The sequence below is a fragment of the Alosa pseudoharengus genome, unplaced genomic scaffold, assembly GCF_046254945.1.
Source record: "Alosa pseudoharengus isolate Yale_2024_CS ecotype anadromous, Long Island Sound unplaced genomic scaffold, YU_APseudo_1.1 YU_APseudo_1.1_scf_12, whole genome shotgun sequence".
In the NCBI taxonomy this organism is placed as follows: domain Eukaryota; kingdom Metazoa; phylum Chordata; class Actinopteri; order Clupeiformes; family Clupeidae; genus Alosa; species Alosa pseudoharengus.
In genome coordinates, this window is record NW_027468587.1 from 19,829,725 (window position 1) to 19,841,984 (window position 12,260).

Consider the following 12,260-nt stretch of genomic DNA (forward strand, 5'->3'; position numbering starts at 1 on the left):
TTCACCCCCATAGAGACTGGGGTTATACACACGTCAGCTGCACACTACAGTGAGTGTGGGCCCAGCAGGAGCCTGTGAGAGGACAGGGCGATGGACAGACAGGAACACACACACTGTCTCTCTCTGTGTCTCGTTTGCTGAGGCTGATGGCCATATCGGCAGGACCACGGACAGACAAGTGCAGCATAGGGATGTGAGAGATTACTTCAGACACACACACACACACACACACACACACACACAAACACACACACACACGCCCATTGTCATGCTGTACAATCCATTTGGTAACACTTCTGGAAGGAGACACTGTGTGTGTTAGTGGGCATGACTGTGTCTGAAAGAGAGAAAAAAAGGTGATTCTCTGCAGACTTGTGCTTTCCCTGTAAAATGCTGTTGCCCATGTATGTCGTGACCTAGCAGGAGTGTGTAGAAGCATTAGTGAAGCCCAGAGCTCTCCATCTCCTCAGGCCCACTCAAAAGCCAGCCTGTGCACATAAGCACACATTCACACACATTTGCACCCATAAAGCCACACATATACACACTACATATATAGCTTTGAATGCCTTGGGGTACACTGAGGATAGTTTGTCCTCTTTGCACCTCTCTTTCTCTCTCTCTCTCTCTCTCTCTGACCCACTTCTCCTCTCCTCCTCCAGCCATCCTGGTCGCTGTGACCGTCTGGAACCAGAAGGGCAGCCGCAATAAGTTCCGTAAGCATGGTGTTTACCACATCCCTGCCGAGCACGAGAGCTGGGAAGACATCCGGGAAAACATCCTCAACTACAACGAGGAGGGAGGAGGGGAGCAGGACCAGGTACACACACACACACACACACACTCACATACACAGGCACACACACACATACACACTTTACACACTTAAACAGCCATTAGTGCAGTCGTGCTCTGGGACTCCAGGGAGGGCCGGTATTGATTTGCCATCACTACAGGTCACATCAGCACTAAGCCTGACATCCTTAGTCAGCACGAACGCAGTGTTGCCAAATGGCCACTAGGTGGAGGTAGTGTCACTGAGTACCTTGAGTTAACCTATCCACTCAGGCATTCAGCAAATCTGATCTGAGGTCAGGGACAGATACAATTAGCCACTTATTCCATAACATGGCATATGCTATAATTCTAGTTATAATGAACATGTGATATTCACAGATGAATTAGCCCCAAATTATACTTGTTATAATTATTAATTCTGCTCTTGTGGTTTTTTGTGTATCTGTTTATCTGACACTGTGTGTGTGCATGCCTGTGTGCACGTCTAAGTGTCTGTGTGTGTGTGTGTGTGTGTGTGTGTGTGTGTGTGTGTGTGTGTGTGTATTTGTACACTAATGTTTATCTTACATGATTGTTCTGACTTCTTTTATGTGGAGTGAAATGAATTACATTACATTGACTTAAATGACTGTATTTTCCCCCCGTTCCCCAGAACGCCTATGACATCACAGAGCTGAAGCGCCCGCTGTGCTCCAGCCTGTCCCAGTCGTCCTCGTGCACTACGGCGCCCCTCATCAAGTCCTCGCAGGGCTCCCAGGAGGAGGTGCACCCCTCGCAGGGCTCCGTGGTCAGCTCCGCCGGGGGGCTCTGCCCGCAACCCTCCTACGCCTCCCACGTGGCTGCCGCCGCCTCCGTCGGTCACCCCCATCATCACCACCCCCACCACCACCACTGCCCCATGGACTTCAAGAGCTACGTGGCGCGCATCATCTGGGAGGCGGACAACGACAGCCTGGCCCTGCCGCTGGACACGTACCGCGTCTACTGCATCGAGGGCGAGGGCGCGTCCAGCGTGGGCAGCCTCAGCTCGCTGGGCTCAGCCCTCGCCGACACCACGGCCGGCGCAGACGCCAGCGCCGAGTTCAGCTACGAGAGCCTGCGCCACTGGGGTCCCAAGTTCGAGGGCCTGAGCGAGCTGTACCGCCGCCCCGAGCTGGCACTGCCCTACCGGGAGGCGTCCGTGCGGAGCCCCACCCCGACCCAGGGCCTCCGCCAGGCCCACAGCCTGCAGCCTCCGCCACAGCAGCAGCATCAGCTATAAGGCCCACATTGCATCTCTGTGTCTGATCTGATGCTTAGCCATCCATGGTTGCACTGGTTTGGTTCTGGTTTTTAGTGTAAGGGATGATCAGGATAGGTTGTGAAGAGAAGCGATCTCTCTTCATTGTCCCTCCATTGTTTTGTTTTTGTTTGGTTATTTGATTGTTTTGTTTTTGTCTTTGAGTATTACACACACAAAAAGAAGCTTTAGCAGCCTCTGGGAGAGGAGATGCCCTGAAGCCGTACTTTGCCTGGAAATCGAATTTGAAGTTTTATTTATTGAGCGTCTGATGTGAACTATTACATTTTTTATAAATGTACTGTATTTATTTTAGCCTTGAAATCTTCTTTATACAGGGAACAAAGCCAGTGGATTACTGTGTGATTTATTTTCTGTGACCTTCAAGGGAAGACCTTTGTGCTGAGTTTCATGGGGCCAGTCTTCCCAGTCTGTGTATTTTAAAAGATGCCTTTTCATGGTGGCCTGCACTTCTGATACTCCTGATGTGCACTGACATCTTGAGGCAGGTTGGATTGGATGAACCATGGCATAGTATAACAGTAGGGACCTCTTGTGGTGTGCTTGGAGTGTCCATTGTCCAGTATGCCTGGGACATATTCACTCTCTCCCCTATACCCAAATGCTCAATTGATTACGCTAGAATTCATGCAGTTGGTTTGACAGCCAGGTGCCATTAATCATAACTCAACTTGGCTGCAAACAAACCTGGTTTAATCACATCTAAATGAATAAGCACAGAGTCCTTTGACAAATGAGTACAAATCTTTCACATTGATTAAAAAAATGTGATCCTTTTGATTTAAAAAAATAAATATATTTGCTATGTTGAGATATAGCATCTTAGTGTTGATTGGTGTTGCAGCAAAAGAAGATTGAAAGAACATTTAAACAGTTCATTTGCCATGCTGCAAAGTCGATGTATATGACGAATTCCTGGCAGTTGAATAATTATTTTTGTACTCCTCCATAAATCTATATCGGCCCCTGAGTGTATTCTATGTTGATGTTTCTTCAAGGCTGTACTTTTTTCTTTGCTTTCTTCCCTCCATGGCCTGTTCTTTTGTGAGGTTAATCATGTGTGACACTCTCTCAGTCCCTTGTTCCGAAGCAAGGTGACACACTCCCTTGTGTTGTCACGCAGTCATATGAATGTATCTCAAACCAGTCCAGAAAAAAATATGAACGTGATTTGTGGGGTCCACTGCAAAGGAAGTGAGATGTCGATCGCAAATAGGCGGAAGATACAATCATAAAGAAGAAGAGGAACAAACTAATTATAAATGCCTACAACAGTTTCAAAATGGCCTAAATCAATATATATATATTTTTGTTGTCGTAGAGTCAGAAACTATTAGTAGCTTTTAAAAGAAAAACATTGACATGATGATATATTTTGTATCAGAAGCAAGTCCTGAAAATGTTTGGTGTTCTTATCAAACATGGAGGCCGGATGTGTGGCAGTTGAGGTGTGCGCGTGCACAGTCCTTGTGGTGAGGCTTCAGGCTTCTCCTGAAAATGTCATTAGTCAAAAACTGTAGTGCAGTGGGTCAGTTCATCACTGTGCCATACCAAACCGAAATGTATCCAAACCTTCATCTTTGCACAAATTAAGCTCAAGCCAACAGGTGTCTGGTGTTTCGAAGTGAAATGGTGCCTGTACGCAGTAGATTTTGAGTAAGCAACAAACGTAAGGTTAGACTTGAGGCAGATTCTAGAGCACTACAGTGCCACAGAGCTGCATTCTACTCCCTTTCTTGACAGTCTACTTCAGTGTTGCCATTGGTCCTACTGCTTACACCCATAATACTTTTTAACAGGTTTAGTCTGAAGGTCTAACGCAGGGTTGTTGACATTGACCACTCCTGTTTTCCCATTCCAATTTAGTCCAGTTAACACTCTCACTTCTTTCACATGGGCCTCAGGGCTTTCACCTGTGTATTGTATATTATGTAAATATGTATGTTTTTTAGGGTCCTAATGCCAGATATTCCTTTTGTATATGAATTTTAATAAATAAAGCATTTTCCTGAAGGCATGTTACAGTGTCTGGTCAATTATTATCCTATATACAGCACAAAACATTGCAACAATGATTTTTTTGTATGATATAGTCCACCATTTGAACCCAGCCACAACGCAATTCCATTGCCACACCATCAGACTGACATATGGTCATAGCGCCATCTAGTGGTCACTATGTGTTCCCATTCTAAAGATCAGGCCTTCACTGGAGTGCTCACATTGTACATTTCTTTGGTGGATGTCTTAGTAAGTGACTTGTCACTAAGTAAAGACTACATTAAGGTGAAAGATGTCAAAGTTTCTAGCATGGCATAGCTTTCTAAGTCACCCTTTTTTGTCAATAAATTAAAATGTGTCTGGGTCAATAAATTAAAATGTGTTTAAAGTTTCCATGTTGAACACTCATTAGCTTGGATGAAAATGAGGGCATTTTTGCATTGGAATGGAATGGAAGACTTTGACATGAATACATGTCTCCATAAGAGAGTAGTCAGCAGGAGATCTGCAGTCAAGAGGGGAGGAAGATCTTTCTTTCTATTCACCCATTTACTTTTTTCTAATTTATACATAAAGAATACTACCAACAACATTGACATTGAAACTAGAATAAGTGAAATGCAGAATACCCACCACCTCCCCTGTTCAAGCATTACAAAATGAGTTAACGTCTGAGTTATGTGATGATGTGCTGTACTTTTGCCAGCCAAAGGGACTCTTGGGCAAGCAGCACCCACACCCAAGAACTCCTAAACTAGGCCACCACTTACCATGAAAACTTAAGGATTATGCGCTTGGCAGTGAGTTTCACTGGTGGTTGAGGGGTGGGGGGTGCCACTCTTTTGTCTGAGTAGCTGGGCTGTGGGGGTGCTGTGATATAACCTAGAACTCATAGGGGGGTTGGTAGTGCTTTCTCTTTTTTTTTTCTCTGGGGGGGGGGGGGGGGGGTAGTGGAGAAGTTGAGGAGGGTGGCAGATGAGTGTCCTGTGGGGGGATGTGTCAGAGGGTGGCGGTGGTGGGATGGTGGATGTATTCCCAAGACCATACAATAACTCCCACACAACAGGGCCTTTGTGAGGGAGAGGGGGCCAGTGCCCCTACACTGCGCCAAAGTGCAGACACTCTTCACTAACAATGGTCTGAGTGGAAGGAAAAATGCCTCAGCATGAATTATGTCCAAAGTCCCAAGACACAAGGAACACTCAAGAACGTCCCGCGTCCATGCCATATCAGGTATGACATTGGCCAGTCAGTAAAGTCCAACTTCTCGCGCAAACACATCAAATTTAAAATTGATTCCGACAGATATCACTAGTACCATTTGTCCACATCTTGAGGTTCTCACTAAAGTATATCTCCTCTCAGTTTTTTTTTTTCAACTTGTGTCAAATTGAAATAACACAGATATATTGTGTCCCTTTCACACACCAACGTAAAGTTCAATTCTAACAGCTAAGTCAGCCCCTCAAGAGCATGAAAATGCTATTTCCCACATGTACCCAAGGCAAACGTCAAACAGTTCCCCATTGAGTTTGCATTTTTACAGTGCCAACACTGACCCCTTCACACTGGATTGTAAAAGAAAACCAGCTTTGCTGTTTCTTCTCTTCCACGATTCTTCACTCCTCAGGAGTCGAGCTTTAGAGGACTCAGGTGTGAAGACAACACCTCTTCTTTCAGCTCTCGGTGTCTGGAATGGTCCCCTGGTTTTATTACCCTGCTTTTGTCATCCTGGCGCCATTCCCCTCTGTTCTTTTCCAGCAGGCGGAATTTCACATGCAGGGGAATACAGAGCCGTTTCCTCCCAACGCCCTGTCTGGAATTGGCCTACATAGATGGGGAGTGCGGCGGAATACTGTATGCCCTCAAACAGCCTCTGAGGCAGAAAACGAGTTCAACTGGTTTCACCAAAGGGAACGTGTAAGCACATGGACTTAAGTGATGGTGTTGTGAGTGAGAGAGCCTTGGCTATCTTTAAGTATAAGTATAAGTATATATACTCTTTTGATCCCGTAAGGGAAATTTGGTCTCTGCATTTATCCCAATCCGCAAATTAGTGAAACACACTCAGCACACAGTGAGGTGAAGCACACACTAATCCCGGCGCAGTGAGCTGCCTGCAACAACAGCGGCGCTCGGGGAGCAGTGAGGGGTTAGGTGCCTTGCTCAAGGGCACTTCAGCCGCGCCTACTGGTCGGGGTTCGAACCGGTAACCCTTCGGTTACAAGTCCGAAGCGCTAACCAGTAGGCCACGGCTGCTTACTTAGTCTGTGGACAAATATTTTCTCTAGATAGTTCCACTTGTTTGAAACATTTAGTGCATGACTATGCTCCACAGCTGTTCATTTTAACACTAGTTCAACATGAGCAAACAATGAATGGAAGATGTGACTTGAGGGGCCTAATGAACCTCAGTAAGCAGAGCTCCTCAGTTTGCCAGTGTCAATCATTGGAATGTGACAGTAAATGTTTGTTCTCCCCACCCTCCCATAGAATTCCATTTCACCACCAAATAGCAAAGTCCACAACAACACCATGTGTACAATTCTAGTCAAACTTTTGGGTCCTTGCTAGAATGTGAATTTCTTTTCTTCTTCTTTTCATAAACAGTAAATAAGACCACAGTGAAAACACAGGCTGGTTTTTCTTATTCAACATTAAATGCTTTATTTTTTTTACATTCTTTTCTTGTAAAGATTTATACACATTCACAATCTAATGTATTTACATGTCATACAGAGATAAGAACATCTGCTCAGCATTGTAGTATACAGTCCCATTTCACTTGTCTTTAGGAGGTAACACACAGCTTCTACAGTCCTCCTTCCTCTGTAAAGTCACAAATAAGCCTTCAGCCATCCAGAACTGGGGCAGAAGTCATTCAAAGTAAAAAAGGCTCCAGATACAATTCTACATGTCTCCCAGCCCCGGACCATCTTCAATCAAAGGTAGTAAATTCATAAATAAACCATTAGAATTAAATATTTGCCTTTGGCAGCAATGAGTAAAATTCTTTTTTTTTTTAAACAGCTGACAATGTACATATAGACAAACTTTGAAAATACTGCTGCATTATATATGTATAAAAATAAATACAATGCAATCACTCGGAAGTTAAGTTGGCTAACTTTCTAATCCAAACTTCAACTCTCGCATACACACACACACACATTTGTTTTTCTTTCCAAATAATAATAATAGCTGTAAAAACATGTCAAGTCTTCCAGGAATGTTACTTCTGGCACTGGAACGCAAACCGCACAACACACGCGTGGCAATGACTCTTTCACTCAAACACATGGGGCACAGTAAACACACACTGCACCCCACGGGCACAACATCTCAATTTACCACATCTTTTTCTCTCACATACACCCACCCACACAGACACACCCCAGTTAGGCCACGATGGCATATAGCACCAATGACGTGAGTGGGCTTTTCCTAAGATCACAAGAAACTTAATCAGTTCCCATACACACACATGATATAAAAAAATAAAAAAATAAAACGTGTTCGGAGCTCGACAGTTGAATCCTCTCAACTGCGCATCAGCAGCGTTTAGCCTATAAACTGTTTTCACCTGATGCACGGCCATTTTGTCCCCAGCTTGTCTCTTGGGCTGTTTCTGCATTTTCAGCTCTGGCCAAGGAGCAATAGCTAGTGTTGCTGCTAGTGGTGGCAAGTAAGTACTGCCATACAGTAACCTTGAGAAGACAGACTTAAACACAACAATGCTTGCTGAAAACCCCCCATCTAGACAAGTTGGGGGCTGAATCGGCTGGGCGCGCAGTACGATATAAAATCCCAGAATCTGACACGGAGGTGGCTCATTTTAACCTGACACCCTTGCACAAGACAGGAAGGGGACATCGCAGTTGGGGTTAAACTAGAGACATGTCAACACAAATAGGGCTTCTTCGCCTGGTCGAGTGGCTTGTCCACAAGGTTCTTACTGGCCAAGAGGCTTCTCCGTACTCTTGGGTGGAGTCAGGACACCTCCCACAGCAACAGGAGATAAGCGGTCTGTGTTCTCTTGCTGCCTCACGTGAACGTCGTTCTGCGGAAAGACCACAACGATGGCATTAGAACCAGAACCGATAAAGATCTCCACACACACCTAGGTTTGATGGAAGAGCTAAGAGATTCTCTGGTTGCAAGCTCATGCTTTATGTTGCTCATGCTATGTAAGTCTTATACTTTTTAAGTGCTGTGTAAATGTTAAACCCTTATGAAGTTTGAGCTTCCTGCAAATAACAGGCGTTTGGTGAAAGATTATCCTTCGTGACATAACGTATTAAAGACTATTTGATTGGTTATTTTCAAGTAAACTCTTACTTCTGGGCCTATGTAAGTCCTGATATATCATCTTCTACTCCTTAGTGTGACTGTGGATGCGACATATATACGGCAGATATGTAAACGTGATTCCAGCTTGAGACTCACCAGCATGCCCAGGTAGTCTGTGTGCGTCTGGATGTTGTGACGGTCTTCAGTAGCAACCTTCCGGAAGTCCTTGAGTTCAGCCTTCTCCTGTTCGCTGACCACCGTCATAAAGGGGGCCATCCAGCTTACACAGGCTGCCACATTCTCCCACGTTATACCTGTGCCAAACATACCAACAAAGCTCATGAGCACATATACAGCACCAGTAGTCACAACCAGATTAATTTAGGGAAGGATTAAAAACATTTACACTACTTATGTAACTTTGTTAAAACCACATAGTCAACTCAATTGCCTTTACAGTTTTTGTTTTGTTGACAAAGACAAGGAGAAACAAACAATTTGGAGAAAATGCTAACAGGCTGAAATGTATGTCAACAAACTCCTTACCCGATACTTTATGAACAACTTCAAAAGACGTAAAGTGACAAAAGGCAGCAGCGGCTAAAACTCCGTAGTGGAATTCCAGTGAATTGATGTCCAACATGCACAAATCCAACAGCTGCAAAAAGACAAACAAAAAACAGAGCCATTAGCACAATAACAATTACATCACGACACTTACACATGGAGCAAAGCTGCACTGTGAGCAGCAGACACGACGGAGAACATGCCTGTGTGATTTGGATGAATACTTCTTGGGAAAACTGCGGGATAAGGAAATTGGGGCCATCCTTCAGGGAGTCCACCTGTGCGTAGAGCTTCAGCCAGGAGACGACTGTCTCAGGACAGAGCTCCCACTTCAGGGCCTGTGGAACGATGAAGAAATCAAATGAACATAAAGCTCATCTCGGTGCGATGGTCAGAATAAGAGGCTAGCTCAGACGCTAGGTACAGACCACGAGCAGATCCCATTTTGTTTTAATTAAATTGTGTGTGTACCTTGAGCATAATGAGCTCCATTCCCAGAATTTCCTCCTCCTCACAGGCACCGTCTGTCACATAGGCAAACTCATGGAGCTTCGGAGGGTAGATCTCCTGCACAGAAACAAGGACGCAGTGTTTATCACCATGGCAAATAACAATCAAAATTGTCTCTTGACACAGCCAGCAACAAGGTGATACATGGACAAATATTATGTCAATCAAATAAACTTAAATAGACAGTAATCATCATGTAACACCTAGAGGTTCTAGCCAAGACACAAAATACAGGAGATCATTCAGCACCAAGTGTATTACATTGTTATTAATTACACAAAGTGAATACACGGGACTGTCCTTACCTCAAGTTTGGAGGCGATGAAGAGGGCTGTGATTCCGATGAGCTGCAGCTGGTTTTTGGCCACCTCGCTCTGGGTGAGCATGAAGCGGTCAAAAAAGTCCTGGGCCAAGTAGAAGGTCTCCCGGTGGAGCGAGTAAGCCTCGCTCACCTGCACAAAGAGAGAAAGAGAGAGAGAGAGTTAGTTAGCACAAGAGCATGAAACCTCGCATGTCACAGAATGAGAAACATGGGAAGGTACTGAGCAGGGGGGCTGTTTTGTGTGCCCAGTTTTGAGAGCCGTTTTTGAGCTCTGTTTCGACCACAAGGTGCCATGCAAATGAACACCCTGTGAAGAGAGCGCCTCATGGGTTTCAGTAATCTGCCTTATGACTCACAGTATTGGGACTGCAGATTTCAGTAGAATATAGACTCTCTGGGAACTGAATCCATACTCTAGGCCTTGCCAAAATCTCTATTGTATGTCTATATTACTCATATACCATCACATTACATAGGTATAACTATGATGAAAGCTCTTATGTTATAATGTTGTATACTGGGCTGCAAATCATGCAAGACCATCTCCACTGTTAATCTCCTTACCTCCATCAGCCAGTCGAGGAGAATGGCCCTCATCTTGGGCTGCAGATTGGGGTGCCGTTCCATGAGGCTCTTGTCATGGGTGTACTTCAGTTCCTTATTCAGCATTTTAATCCACACGTCGTCTGAGCTTGCCCAGCTGTTAATTACACAATTAACTTGTCAGAACAGTGTTTGGCTAGCACTATTTGTTTTTAGGGTAGGCTACACATGCAAATGTGAAAACAGGATTTCACCAAATGAGAACCATCAAATAAGGACAATAAATGACCCATTCAATTGAGGTGTGCCACGCAGATTTGAATTTTTAAGTCATGGAATACAATAGACCGGGCAACAACAGGAGAGATGGGCCATTAGCACCTTCTGTGGAGCAAAATGGAGTTCTGAGTTGACTCCCAGAAACCCCCCAGCCCATAGCTGCAATTACAAGGAACCAACCTGAGGCTTGGAAGTGGGGACGGCTTAATGAAAAGATTCTTGAATCTGTAGCGCTTAAAGCAGGAGGTATTGGTCGTCTCCTCTAGCTCCTTGTGGGGCGTTTCGATGAGGACACAGGGACTTACTTCTCCCTCTGGCCACCGGTTCTAAGGACAAGAGCCAAAATCACATTTCAATATAAAGCTGCAAAATACAACTATTGCTACAATTAAAAAGGCTCTCATGTTGCTAGAAATAAAATATATACATGTTTTGTTTAAATGAATATGGTAGCTGTCTACTGCACTCCTTAAGAATTTGGCTCGCACATTGCGCAACGCATTTGTCAAAACAAACATGAATCATCGAAGCAATATGACGAATAAAAACACATAATCTCAAAATGTATTCTCTTATAGCCATTTTAAAGAATCCAATTGTTTCAAAATGCATAACTTTGACGGGGACAAAGAATGGCTATTGCGATTACGCGGGCTGGGGAAAAGGGAGGGACCAGACTTGAGGCTGGTCAGTGGCGGCTGCGCCAAAACGCATCGATTAGCCCACTGACACAGTTTAGCCAACAAGCGAATTAGCGCACAACCCCCACGATGGGCCAGCCAGAGAAACATGGTTAATAAATATAATAATTAAAATAGTTAGAAACCAACAAAACATGGCAACCCAAGAATCACTTACCTGAATCTCATAACTTTGCTTCTTAGCAGCACTTGGCATCTTTTTATTGCACTCCTGTGAAATGAAAATTATTATTTAACGTTAATGGGTCACACCAAGAATGAGTGATTAATAAAAACCATTAACGTTATTGTTTAAAACCTAACACAACATAATCAGTTACATACATCAGATTTTCTTTTCCTGCTCAAAGTGGCATTCGTCTCTGGTGCATTTTCATGTCTTGCTTGCAGAGTGATGCGACCACTACAAAATGTAATAAAAATGTTAGTTGGTGATATACAGCACAGAACAAACCAGGGTTCTTTTCCAAAGTAGCTACTGGAAACTAGTTAAGTTAACGTTACAGTTAATCTAGCTGGCTCAAGTCAACGTTAACTTACCTGCGTCTTGACATTTTCTTGATGGTGAAGTCTGGATGATAAAAAAGTACCTAAAAACGAGGACATGTTCCATTATTCACAACGAACATAGTATGAAAACATTGTCACAGCAAAAAGCTAGTTTAAGATAAGCTGGTGATTTGGAGTTAGGCTAATTTAGATAACTTAGCTAAGTATGATAGCAAACTTCCACAACCTAAGACCTAAACCAGAAAGGCAACAAAGCCACTCATCGAACTTCAACACAAAACCTGTCCATAAAGGTGCATCATCCGATGTTTCTTAGACAAATGGCGTACATATGTAACGTCAACTACCTATAAATTATATATTTCTCTTACAGTAACCATCAATGTTAACTTACATTAGCTCGAACTCGATATACAGTCCTACGCGCCAATTTGTATTA

At 44.0% G+C, this 12,260-nt stretch overlaps 2 protein-coding genes across 2 annotated transcripts in view; one reads left to right on the forward strand and one right to left on the reverse strand.

Moving 5' to 3' along the window:
• The window catches only part of LOC143119633 (neural-cadherin), a 182,110-nt gene extending 180,051 nt beyond the window's left edge, over window positions 1-2,059 (forward strand). The window contains exons 37-38 of the mRNA XM_076281255.1: window positions 663-820; window positions 1,451-2,059. Coding sequence (XP_076137370.1) covers window positions 663-820; window positions 1,451-2,059 — 767 coding nt within the window. The remainder of the gene's footprint in view (window positions 1-662; window positions 821-1,450) is intronic.
• Window positions 2,060-6,800: 4,741 nt separating this feature from the next.
• ccne2 (cyclin E2) lies at window positions 6,801-12,026 on the reverse strand. Its single transcript, XM_076280413.1, has 11 exons — window positions 11,852-12,026; window positions 11,636-11,714; window positions 11,469-11,522; window positions 10,791-10,936; window positions 10,353-10,488; window positions 9,772-9,918; window positions 9,428-9,523; window positions 9,160-9,294; window positions 8,936-9,047; window positions 8,546-8,703; window positions 6,801-8,159 (listed from the first exon to the last, which is right to left on the reverse strand). The coding sequence occupies exons 1-11, from the start codon at window positions 11,863-11,865 to the stop codon at window positions 8,052-8,054; spliced, it is 1,185 nt and encodes a 394-aa protein (XP_076136528.1). The 5' UTR covers window positions 11,866-12,026; the 3' UTR covers window positions 6,801-8,051.
• Between the last annotated feature and the right edge of the window lie 234 nt (window positions 12,027-12,260).

What these genes read in the sequence shown, in the direction of transcription:
- ccne2 (XM_076280413.1), bottom strand. An exon ending in AGCAAAGTTATGAGATTCAG is followed by an intron (nt 10,937 to 11,468) that starts GTAAGTGATTCT and finishes TCTTGTCCTTAG; the next exon opens with AACCGGTGGCCAGAGGGAGA. An exon ending in TATTCATCCAAATCACACAG is followed by an intron (nt 9,048 to 9,159) that starts GCATGTTCTCCG and finishes GTCTTTTTGCAG; the next exon opens with CTGTTGGATTTGTGCATGTT.